The sequence below is a fragment of the Spermophilus citellus genome, assembly GCF_964194105.1.
Source record: "Spermophilus citellus genome assembly, chromosome: 8".
NCBI lineage: Eukaryota > Metazoa > Chordata > Mammalia > Rodentia > Sciuridae > Spermophilus > Spermophilus citellus.
In genome coordinates, this window is record NC_138189.1 from 132,830,633 (window position 1) to 132,843,352 (window position 12,720).

General features: G+C 37.9%; 1 protein-coding gene across 1 annotated transcript in view; it reads right to left on the reverse strand.

Moving 5' to 3' along the window:
• Positions 1-2,501: 2,501 nt before the first annotated feature.
• Positions 2,502-12,720, reverse strand: part of EDNRA (endothelin receptor type A) — a 54,752-nt gene continuing 44,533 nt past the window's right edge. Inside the window, exons 5-8 of the mRNA XM_081303201.1 lie at positions 10,905-11,057; positions 6,494-6,627; positions 5,953-6,061; positions 2,502-4,023 (exon numbers count right to left, since the gene is read on the reverse strand). Of these exons, the coding sequence (XP_081159327.1) occupies positions 3,883-4,023; positions 5,953-6,061; positions 6,494-6,627; positions 10,905-11,057 (537 nt within the window). The 3' untranslated portion in view covers positions 2,502-3,882. The remainder of the gene's footprint in view (positions 4,024-5,952; positions 6,062-6,493; positions 6,628-10,904; positions 11,058-12,720) is intronic.

A 12,720-nucleotide genomic window follows, 5' to 3' on the forward strand; every position in this document is an offset into this window, starting at 1 on the left:
GTGGCAGAGCTCTGGCCTAGCACGCGTGAGGCACTGGGTTCGCTCCTGCACTGCATAAAAGGGTAAAACAAATAAAAATAACAGGGGGAATTATGAGTGGAGAGGGGAGGAAGGAGGACAATGGAAACTCTCTGCAGTTTGGATCAGTTTCTCCATCAATTTAAAACTGCTCCCTCCAAAAAACACAATAATAAAAAAGATGAATTGAGATAATTTAGGTGAGATGGTATTAGAATGTGTCTCTTGAAAGTAACAGAAAACCAAATTTAACTAGCAAAGGAAGAAAGATCAATGTATTGGTTTACTTACTCAAGTAATGGGAATGCATCAAGGAAAACTGGATCTGGAGATTTATGTGCTCTTTTTTTTTTTTTTTTTTTAAATCTAGATTATAAATGCCTCAATCAGGGGTCAGCAGCTCCTAGGTTCAAACTTCCAAAATGTCTAGCCATGCCACAGTGGGATGCTATTTAGGGTAGTTTAACCTTAATCACTTAGGGGAGAGGAAGAGAAGGGAGAAAGGGAGAGATGGAAAGAGGGAGAGAGGGAGACAGAAAGGCTAATTGGAGATTGGAGTTTGGCCATTGACAAGACTGGAAGCGAAGAGGTGTGACAGGAACCTACTGCATTTATTCTGGCAAAAGAAGATGATGTGCAGATCTAGGAGACAGAAATACAGAGAAGTGGAACAGTCCTGGGAATATTCTGAAGTTGTGGATCTCAGGATTTTTTGAGATTTGGGTGTAAGGTGTGAGAGAAAGGGATGAAAAATGACTTCAGAGTTTTTGTCTTTTTTTTTTTTTTTGGTACCAGGGATTGAACCCAGGGGTGCTTAACCACTGAGTTACATCCCCAGCCCTTTTTTATATTTCATTAGAGACAGGGTCTCACTGAGTTGCTTAGAGCCTCACTAAGTTGCTGAGACTGGTTTTGAACTTGCAATCCTCCTGCCTCAGCCTCTTGAGTGGTTGGGATTACAAGCATGTGCCACTTGAAGTTTTTGTCTTGAATAATTCAAAGGATGGAACTGTATGTAACTGAACAGAGGAATATTATGTCGAAACATAACAAAAGCTCCATTTGGAAATATGGTCTATTTGCCATCTCATGAGAGATGTCAAATAAGCAGTTGGCTATGTGAGTGTTTTCCTCTAGGTATCCTCCTCATAACATTATTTATTGACTGTAATTTTTTATTGTCCAGCTCCTTCCTCTGGAATATAAACTTCGTGAGATTAGGGACTTGGCCTGTTTGGTTCACTGTTATATCCCTAAGATCTAGAAAAATGCATGGCGCATAACAGATGCTCAGTAAAGTTTACTGGAAAGATGAATAAAAGAATGAATAGGAGAGTTAAATGTTCAGTATAACAAAGTAGGTTGATTGAGAAAACAGGAAGTTATGTTTGAAAGTAAAATAGCTTGCCTGGTTATTATTAAGGAGAGGCTTGCAACAGGTATTATGTATCAAACATTCTCTATGATGAACAATGTCAAATAAAGAGACACTGAAAAACTTCTGTAAACTTTTATTTTATACTTATGGGTCACTGCCAACTTAGGGCCCTAGCTTCTGGCTCATTTCTACAAAGTTTACTTGTTGGAAAGATGTGGTAAAGGTAAAAATTGGAAATGTTTTTTTTTTTTTTTTTTTTTTTTTAGATTCAAACAGCAATCTTTATTCCCGAACTGGAAATGTTCCACTAGTAAACCACAGTTATTTACCAGACAATAAACAAAATGTACATTGAAGCCTGTGTAGTTATTCAGAAATCTATAACTTTCTGAATTTATAAAATGAATTTTATATGTAACAAAGTATCTAAAAAAAGGACAATTGTCTAAACAAAACAAAGCCTATGATTTATATTAAAGGCTTTTATCACTGCATATTATGCACCAGCAGGATAATGGAATTAGACCACTAACACACAATGGAGGAGTATTTCTTAGCCCTGCAATTCCAGCAATTGGAACCTGACATATTTTACTTATAATTGTGTTAAAATATGATCCAAAAATTAGCTTAGCTAATTTGTCATCAGAAATCTATCTGATGAAGTTTGATGTTTTTCAAACTCATCACCACATTGAGTTGAGAATTAGAACAATCTAAAACTTTAAAGTGTAATGACTTTTGCTTTAGCTCATGAAACAACGTCACCCCAAATACTGCTTTGACAAACCAACCAACCAACCGAAACCCTATATTTTTAACCTATGGCTCATTCCCTCTCATGCTGCCTCCCCTATTCCATTTGCAATGGTAATATGGTCACAAGATTTGTGAACACAGGAGGTACTTATATGTGGCAACTGATGAAGGAGGGTTGTCACGATGAACTATCACCTAGATTCCATCAGAGTATGAGCTTTGACACAGCCATGGGGCATGATGATTAGATTAGATTAAATCCATATGTACCACCACACTCATGCATATCTCACACTCACACACATACACACACACACACACTATAGAGACAATCACAAAAATCAACTAAAAGAAACTTATAATTGTTTATATATATATATATGTACATATACACACATAGTAAAAGTCTTTTTTTTTTTTTTTTGCTGTACTCACAGTCTGTAAACATTTGGGAAAATGCCCAGAAAAAGTCATTGTGGGCCCTTTGAAATGGTGACCACTAGGGAGAAGGGATGAGGTGGGGATTTGGGTTCCTTCTGGTCACCCAAAGAAGAATCAAAAGTCCATGGTAGCAGTAACTATATTTCACTGACATGGTACACTTGCCTGGACACTTGGAAATTATTTTTCCTAACTGGAGAAAAGAATAACCAAAAAAAGTCTTATGGCCAGCTAACATTTTAGGAGAAATTAAGAGAATATAAGGTGATATGTGTGTCTATATACATGGATACAGATATAGATACACACCCATGTATGTTACTGTTACCAAAATCTCAGTGAAAATTTCCAAATCTTCTAAAAATATTCAATCTTTTTCTCCTAGCTATGCTTTAGACATCTAAACATTGCACTGAAAGTCTCAGGCTTAGTTTAATGAGTCATTTAAATTTTTCAACATGATTTTAACATTTTAAAAAACTTACATTAAAAGAACATTTGGGTTTGTGAAAAACAGAACTATTGGATCCCAGCATTATTTTTGAAATTAACATAAAAATATGTTCAAGGTCTTCTGTAATAAAACACTATTTAAAAAGAAAATACAAGCTCTTAAACATTCTTTGAATAGCAGCTGTTAAACTACTATATGTGGTTACCAGTCTGTGGTTTGTATGCCTGTATTTGTTGCAGCTTTAGAACTCATGTTTTAAAAAATAAAACAGTGAGAAACATTAATGTAATTGTTCACCTGAATATTGTTCTTGTCTTTTCTTTCTTTCCTTTTCTTTTTTTTTTTAAACAAAATGTATGTCAATAGGCTCAATCATTTCTAGGCTACCACATAGTTAAAGAAATACTGGCACTGAATGACATTTTAAAAAAAGGTGACTTAAACCCATGCTATTTGGAAAAAAAAAACACTTAAAAAATAGAAAATCTAGTTATGTACTTGAAAATCCCTAATTTCATGCAAAGTAGCAAATATCCTTCAGGTTCACGTAATAGTCTCCATTCTCCTCCAATTCCCATCACTTTTTAGTGTCGAAATAACGTATGGAATATGTACATTAGATAAATTAAAGAACTGAGATTTATGAGCTTGGTGGATATAAATGAATCCACCTTCCACTGCTTTGGAAAACATATGGAGAGCACTTTTATCAAGAGGAGGGCCTGAGTGAAGGAAGAAGGATCAGAGAAGAGACTCCTGGAGACACAGTTACTGCGTGAAATTTTTTCTCCAATAGGATTTCAAGGAGAATCAATGAATGTCTTGCAGATGGTTAGTTAATGCTGTCCTTGTGGCTGCTCCTCTCTGTGTTGTGGTTGTTCTGGTCATGGTTCTTCCATTGGATGCTTGTTCCGTTCATGGGGACTGAGGTCATCAGGCTTTTGGACTGGTGACAGCAGCAACAGAGGCATGACTGGGAGAAGGAACAGACTGTGAATAACACGAACCCACCCACCGGTTACCAGCCTAACACAGAGGCTTTGGGGTCCACCAACACGTGGGGTCCATGTGTGTGCATGTTGGAGGACGGGGAGCATGGACAGTGGTCTGAGTATGAGGCCTGTCATCTGGAGGCAGAAGTTAAACTGTCTCCCGGGAGAGAAAGGGGTCTCTTGCTGATTGTTTCAATTCTACTCACAGGTGCAAGAGGAAGGGAAGGCAGTTTTGGCCAAAAGGAGCATCTCCAGGCAGAGGCCAGGGAGTAAGGCATGGATGGGAAGGTCAGAAATGGGCTTCAGGTGCACCCCAAGTGGCCCTCAACATTGGGTACCCCATGTGATCTTCACTACAGCCCTAGGTGGTAGATGTTATTTCCCCCATTTTTATGAATAAGAACAGTGAGGCCAGAGAGGATAATAATAAGAAGAACTTGAATTATAACTCAGGACTCTAGATTGAAATCTTTCCCTTAGGTATGCTGCCTTTTTAGGAAGATCCATTAAAAAAGTGTGTTGAATTTCTGAAAATTTGTATCTTGATTTTTCTCTTCCCCTCTAATTAATATGTAAATTAATTAGCAAGTGATATAAACTTCAGCTTATAAAATGTATTAGTTATGACCTGTGAGTTAGTTAATCCATTTTAGGCAGAGCATTTTGTATCTTGTAAGCATTTTCAAAGGGACCTCAAAAAAATATGGCAGCTACAACTTCCATACCAAGTTTCACCCATTTGTATGATTCTGTGGTTAATATGTCTGTCTCCTTTTAGATTACAAGTTCTATGGGGGAAGTTTCTATGCTTCCTCTCTCAACTCTAATAGTCAACTCATACTGAGCATTTTTGTTTTAAGAGGTTTACATATATTAACTCATTAAACCTTACTTATGAGATGGATACTGTGATCATCCAACTTTACAGACAGGAAAATTGAGGAAGCAGTAGGGGCACCAACTGAACTTGGATTAGATAATTAATTGTACCTTGAGCTTCATGCTACTCTGCCTAATATGCACCAGTAGCTAAAATTAAAAATCCTGGTCAAAGATAAGAAAATCCCATCAGGACTAGAACTGTACTAAAATCATTTTAGAATCTGAAAAAGTGACACATCAATAAAACATGCTTGGAGCTTCTGGCTTAGCTAGAAGGAAGTTTGAAAAACAGAAGGAAACTGATTTTAAATGAAGTTATAGTAGTACAGGTTTCCAGAACAATAAACATTTACTGTACTTGAAAAAGTCATGACTATATTCACTGTTAAATAGCATTTAGTGAAAGCTTTCTTAATAGCAGAGTTTATATTTTGTCAAGAGTTTGGTTAAAGTCTAAAGTAAAAAAAATGAACTGATTTTGTATATTCTATGTGTTCATATTTGAGCATTTATTTCTCCTCCTCCTCCTCTTCCTCCTCATCTTTCTTTTTATTTTTTTGGTACTGAGAATTGAACCCAGGGGTGCTTAAAAACAGGGCCACATCCCCAGCCCTTTTTATTTTTTATTTTGAGTCTCGCTAAGTTGCTTAGAGCCTCACTAATTTTCTGAGGCTGGCTTTGAACTTGCAATCCTCTTGCCTCAGCCTCCAGAGTTGCTGGGATTACAGGTGTGTGCCCTGTGCCTGGTTTGAGCATTTCTTTTTAATAGATAGTACTAAACTGACATGTAATTATGTTAGTCCTTTTAGTTTTAACTTCTGATTATGTTTTTGTCAGAATAGATAGTGCTTTTCTGTTATGCCCACAATCTGACCCTCTTTCTAAGTAATAAAAGTGATTTTTCACTTCCCTACTGAAAAGGAGTGTAGCTGATCAAAGTAGTACGGAAATTGGAATTGGCTGTGTCTGTTAGTTTCTTAATACACTCATTCGGTTGTCTTTAAGAAGTTCTTGCAAAACAGTCTTACCTGGAAACAATTTTTAAATTTCTTGCTCACAAAATATAGAGCTATTGGGTTTATACATGAGTTCATGGTTGCCAAGTTAATACCGATGTAATCCATGAGCAGCAAGAAGCTAGAGCAAAAGAAAATAGTGTAGAATAATTAGAACATATTATTTCAAAATCTGCTAAGTAGAATTTATCCTAGGATAAGCATTTTTTCTTGCCTCGAAGCATATCCTCTGGGCAATTAGAATTTTTTAAAAGTGCTTAGTTTAAGTGGCAGTTTCAGATCTGCAGGACATTTGCAGATAGATCATCCCCTTGGTTGGCTCAAACCCTTATGCACAGCCTCAGGAGGGGTGTGGCAAGATTACAGACATGGCTTGCACAAATTTTGGGATCAGTTATGGGCTATGTCAGCTAAAAAAATAATAATTCATTTTGCAGTTTTAATTTTTAGGGCTAATCAGAATGTAAAGAGGATGTAAAAATTGTATAAATGTGCAAAGCAGAGAAACTCCAATTTCTAAATGGGTACGTGGAATGGGTACATGGAATCATACCTAAGTAATTCACATCGGTTCTTGTCCATCTCATCATACACAGTTTTCTTCAAAATACGGCTTAAATGAAGAGGGAACCAGCAAAGAGCGAAAATTACAACCAAGCAGAAAACAGTTTTCGCCACTTCTCGACGCTAAAGGAAAGTAAGAAAATAAAATACGTTACATTTGCATCTTTATTCTATATGAAAGAACTACACAAGGAAGGAAAAGACTTCAGGGGTGGAACAGCACAGAGAAGAGCTGAGAGAACAGACCCTCGCAGGACCTTGGTGTCTTAAGATTTGGAATGCAACATCAAGGTGTTGCCAAGGATGTTTTGGGGCAGTTGCCAGGAAGGAGGGTGGCTTTGTCATTTGAGCCAGGTCAGAGGTTACAAGACAGAGGTGAGCCAACACTGTGGCTGACTCAGCAGGTGAGCACATCAGTGTGTACGCAGGTGCTTAGGTGGATGGGGGTGAGTGCATGGGGAAAGGTGAGCTATTAGCTCAATATCAGGTAACTGAAGAGCATTGATGGCATGGCAGGCAAGGTGACAGAGCATGGCATGGAAATGAATGGGCAAATCTACAAAGACACTTGGGAAACAAAATATGGTAGGAAAATAGCAGAAAAAGCAACAGCAACAAGTTTTCTTCTTTTGAAGAAAGCTAGCATTGATTTTTCTTAAGTTCTTTTATTAATAGCATGTAGTTTCCAAAGATATATTGCAAACAGAAGGATGAAGGCAAAGTATTATCAGCAGTCATAATTATAAAAACTGGAACACACTGACCCTGGACTGATTTCTATTGCAGGTTTACATGCCTTTGGAGTCTGCTTAGGCTCAGAAAAACATAGGTTAGGAATGATCTGCAGCCATTCATTTGGGCACATTATGCTTGAGTATTATACTGCATGCATTTAGAAGTCTAACCAGGGACATAAAATACAGCTTGTCTGTAACTGGCTTCAATTAATGTCAAAATAAAACTGACTGAAAACAGGAGTTGGGAAATGAATACTGCTTCAACACAAAGCTTATAACATTAAGCCTGGGAAAGCGTCAGTAAACACACACCATCAGTTGAGCCATTTGAAAAGATCTGTGGCAGTTTTACAAATCATCCTTGTAGTCCAAAGGACTGAGAACTCTTTAATCTTTCATAGTTATTTGACTAGCTGGGATATGGCATCAGGGGGCATGATCGAGGCAACAAATAAATCATTCCAATCTCCAGAAATGGGTTTTTTTTTTAAAGGGTCATTTTGTGTACACACAAAGATGGTGCATCTAGAAAAATGGAAAGGGAAGGTATTGGGGGAATGTCACCTTTCCTGAGTGTGCCATCAAACAGGATATTAAAAGGTAATATTGACAGTTTGATATTCCCTTAACCACCATCCAGGCTCCTGTCTTCCTTCCTGTGTCACAAATCTTGATTTTGTTATGGCAGCAAGGGAGTCTTGTCTACTCAACTACTTGGCCACATAACACAATTATGACCAATTAGCTTAAGTAGACATTGTGTGGGTTCCTGGAAAAGCTACTTAAAAGTAGGGGGAGCCTTCTCTGGTACACACATGCTCATGCATTGTGTGTCCTTCCCCTTCTTGCTGTTCCGACATCAGACATAAAAGTAGAGCTGCCCCACTGTTTTCCAAGGCTGAAGGAGAGATTGGCGAAACAGCAGGCACCTGGCCTCTGAGCTCCTTGACCACTGAACCACTGGCATCTGCACTTTTTGCAGTGGGAGAAAGATAAACCTTGACTTGATCAGCTCACTCTTATTTTGGGTATTCTGTTACCAGCATCCAAACACAACCCCTAACTGATTACGTCTTTATAATGAAGAGAAAATTTGGGACAACCAAGCAAGAAACTAGAAAGAGCCTTAGATTATTAGTCAAAGAGTGGCAAGGCTCCCTACTCCAGGCTAGCTTTCCCACAGTTCACCTGAAGGACTTGTATCCAGCCTTGCTTTATTGTTATGAAAACCTGTTCCAGCTTTGAGTGAGTACCAGATCTTGGTTCTAATCTCAGTTTGCATGAGCAGATCTCTTAACTATCAATTTAGCAAGGTTAATATGTATCCTACCTATCTGTGCTTGGAGGAATCAAAATGCTATGTAACTGTGAACGACATATTATTATTATGTATTTCTGAAGTAAGTACAACTCAAAGCTGAAATAGACAATAATGATGTTAATGCAAAAACTATCATTTAAAAACACTGTTTTTCATAAATCCATTCTAATTAACTGCTTCTCTCGAAGGGATGAGACTTAATAGTTGCTTAATATATTCACATCAGCAGTATTTGAAACATTTATGCTTGGACAAAGTCATACTAAATTTTCTTAATGTGATCATACTGCCAAACGTCAATAAAAGGTAATAGCTACTATTTGCTTGACACGTTAGATTTTACAAAGTACATGCATGCCTATCAAATCCTTTGATCCTCATAATAGCATTGATTTATATGTCATTATGCTCAATTTATAGATGAGGAATTGAAGCTCAGGAAAATCACAGTAGTTGAAAAAGTGCTGCTGATGAGGAAAGATGTTTGTATATGATAATTATGTGGGAGAGATTTGGAGACTCCATCAATAACTCACATTGTTTTGGTGTGGTTGGATGTTCTTACATATGTGTCTATTGTGACTGAAAACTGACCTGCAGTCCTGGTTTTACTTTTTGAATTAATATAAATTAACATGTGCTGAGTACATACTAGGAATTAGGCAACTTATATGCCTTATTATTAGGCAACTTATATGTCTTTGGTTATTAGCATAATGTATTATTTTATTCATCTTATGAGAAAATAGAACCTCAGAGTGGTTAAGCAATTTTGATGAAGGTTATTAGAATCATGTTTTGCCTTCTAAAGCCCAAAGCATTATCTATCTATTTGCTACTCAGGAGGTACCAACATTAACTCCCCATTGGCATATTTGAATTTCTTCTAGAAATTTGGGACCTCCAAAATTTAGAGAATTTTTTTTATGAATTCAATGCTATTTCCTTTCACGAGTCTCACTTTAGATGTTGCTCTAATGAAATTCGTTTCTTTTTTCCTACTCTCCAAATGCATGGTGCCCATTCACATTCTAGAACTCTTGTTTTTTTCCAACTGAAATGCCCTCTGTCCTCTGCTTCCCTATCAAATCCCATTTATTCTCCTCTTGTTCATTCATGAACACTTGCTCTATGATTCTATGTCAATCCCCTCTTATTTCCTAGTGTTGTGGTCTGGATATGTGGTTTGGACCCAGAAACTCCTGTTAATGCAGAAATGTTTGGAAGTGAAGTGATTGGATTGTGAAAGTTGTAACCTAATCAGTCCATCTTAGTGGGAATGGACTAAGCAGGTGGTAAGTGTAGGCAGGTAGGGTGTGGCTGGAGGAGGTGGGTCCCTGGGGATGTGCCTCATGACCCCTCCTTACCCTTTCTCTGCTTTTTTCACATCATGAGTGGAACAAGACTCTTCCTCCACACCCTTCCACCATGATGCTCTGCCTCACCTTGGTTCAGAGTAATGGACTCCGCACACCATAGACTAAACATCTGGAACCATGAGACCAAATAAACTTTCCCTCCTCTAAGTTATTTTTTGTGGCACATTTTGGTCACCGTGATGAAAAGCTGATTACCACAGCTAGTGTACAGGCTCCGTTGACTCTGTTTTATCATCCTGTTTTCTGATTGTTTCATGTTTGTGTTTTATTTGTACAACTAGACTGTAAATACTGCAAGGGGAGAAAGTCACACACTTCTTTCTGCCCTGGCATAGTTTTGGTATAGAGACACGCATATATGCTTGCTCAATACTCTTTTTTTGGCATTATAATGAATAGTTTCTCTTCGGGCCCAGCCTCTGCAGCCATCTGTTTCACAGGCAGGCTCCCCTGTCACAAGAGAAATCCCTAACTCTAGAACTATAAAGAAAATAGTTACAAGGCAGTATTTTTATTTTTAGGAAATTAGTCTAAATCTGCTATATATATACCTTAAGTGTGGCTGTGCATCACTTAAGGACAGTGATATACCCTGAGAAAAGAATAGTTAGGAAATTTTGTCATTGTGTACCTACACAAACCTAGATGGTACAGCCTTCTGAACACCTGAGCTACATGGTTCAGCCTGTTGCTCCTAGGCCACACCTGAACAGCATGTTATTGTACTGAGTACTGTAGGCGATTGTAACGCAACAGTGTTTGTGCATCTAAACATAGCTAAGCATAGACAAGGTACAGTGAAGATACTGGGCAATCAGAATTTTTCAGTTCCACTAGAATCTTACAGAACCATTGTCGTAGAGTCAATGTGACGTCAACTGAAATGCTGTTATGAAGTGTAGGTCTGCTGATTTGAAGGACAACACTGTCTTGCCCAGGTTTCTGAGATCTCAGTGGATTTACCTGTTTAAGATGTTCACTGAGGGCGATTCTCAAGCTGCCATTCCTTCTGTTTAACATCTCACAGGTCATGAGGGTATAGAAGATTGCAGTGCACACCAAGGGCATGCAGAAATAGAACCCAAAGAGCCACCAGTCCTTCACATCTTGGTAGAACTGTGTAGTGAAGAGAAGGGAGAGAAAAGGAGGGACATAGTGATTAGGTTAACAGGGCAGGACCTCTGTAGCCTCAGAATCTGCCCTTGGAGATGTATTTGTATATTCACGATCCCACCTGTAGTAAAGGGCTTGGGTGTGGTGTTCAAAACTCAATTAACTTTGAAACTCCAAAAATTATCCTGGCTTGACTCTAGCACACAAAGAAACTACATATTAAAAAACTATCCTGACAGGGATCTTTTTTGTAAGTTTCAGTGACACAATGAAAGAACCCTAATCCAGAAAAAGAATTCCCTTCCAAGGTATATAAAACATGTTTATCTTTATTTATTGATAAGCCTCAAAATTCTGCTAGTGCCTGGTTGACTTTTAATTATTGTGGTTAAAGTGCACTTAATGCATGTCTCTTGTTTGGAAGCAGGGAAGGTTCTGTGTGGCTTATCTGTGGAGCTTTGGGTAATGGGAGTTAACCCTTTGCTTGGTATGCCAGCTATGTGACCCCAATGCCAGACGGTTTGAGCCATCAATAACCACCCTCTCACTCCCTCTTTTAATACTGGCCACCTGGAAACTATTGAGGCAGCATAGCTTAGCCCAAGGCCTACTTAGCAAGTGCTCCCTGTGGGCAAGGATCTGTGAACCCGTAGAGTATTCAGCTTTATGTCTTTTTAAAGGAGCAAGCTTAGTACTTCATAAAAAGGAAAGTTGGAAAGTGATATCCACATTTTTATTCTAAATTCATCACCAACTTGGAAAGAAATGCTTTTTCCTTCCTTACAATGTTGTTTCAGATTGTTTATTTACTATGGATAAATGCAGCCTCCTGTAATATTTCAGTTCCCACAGTAAAAAATAATCATGCTGCTCTGTGAACCACTGGATGGTTTCTGAATATAGAAAGGGGCCCAGTGGGTTACATTTACAGTATGTCTATTAAAATAATCTAAAAATGGTTCCTGAAGACAAAAGTTCAGGCAGGGGTTCTTAACTATTTCTATGCCACAGACTCCTTTGGAAGTCTGGTGAGCACTGTAGTCCCTTTGGAGAACAATATTCTCTCTCTTTCTCTGGTATGGGGGGATTGAACCCAGGGGTGCTCTACCACTGAGCTACATCCACAGACTATTAAAAAAATATATATATATATATTTAATTGTCAATAGATGTTTATTTTTAAAAAATTATTTATTTATATGCAGTGCTGAGATCAAACCCAGTGCTTCACACATGCGAGGCAAGCACTTTACCCCACTGAGCTATATCCCCAGCCTGTTTTATATTTTACTTTTGAGATAGTCTTTCTAAGTTGCCCAGGCTGATCTCAGACTTGGATTCTTCCTGCTTTGATCAACCAAGTCACCGGAATTATAGGTGTGTGCCACAGTGCTCAGCTGAGAACAATATTCATATGTTTAAAGTAAAATATATACAAATACAATATCGTATATTGCCAGTTATATGGCAAAATGTCCATAAACGTATTAAAAATAAAGTTCTGATACAACATACATTTTTTTATCAACAAATTAAATAACAAACCTACTGGTGACTGTAATAACTATTGGACTGCTGAAGCAGTATTGAGCATAAACAATATTTTAAAGGATACAGGTGTGATACTGTGTGACATTGTCTGCTATTTCCATCAGTGAAAAAGTCA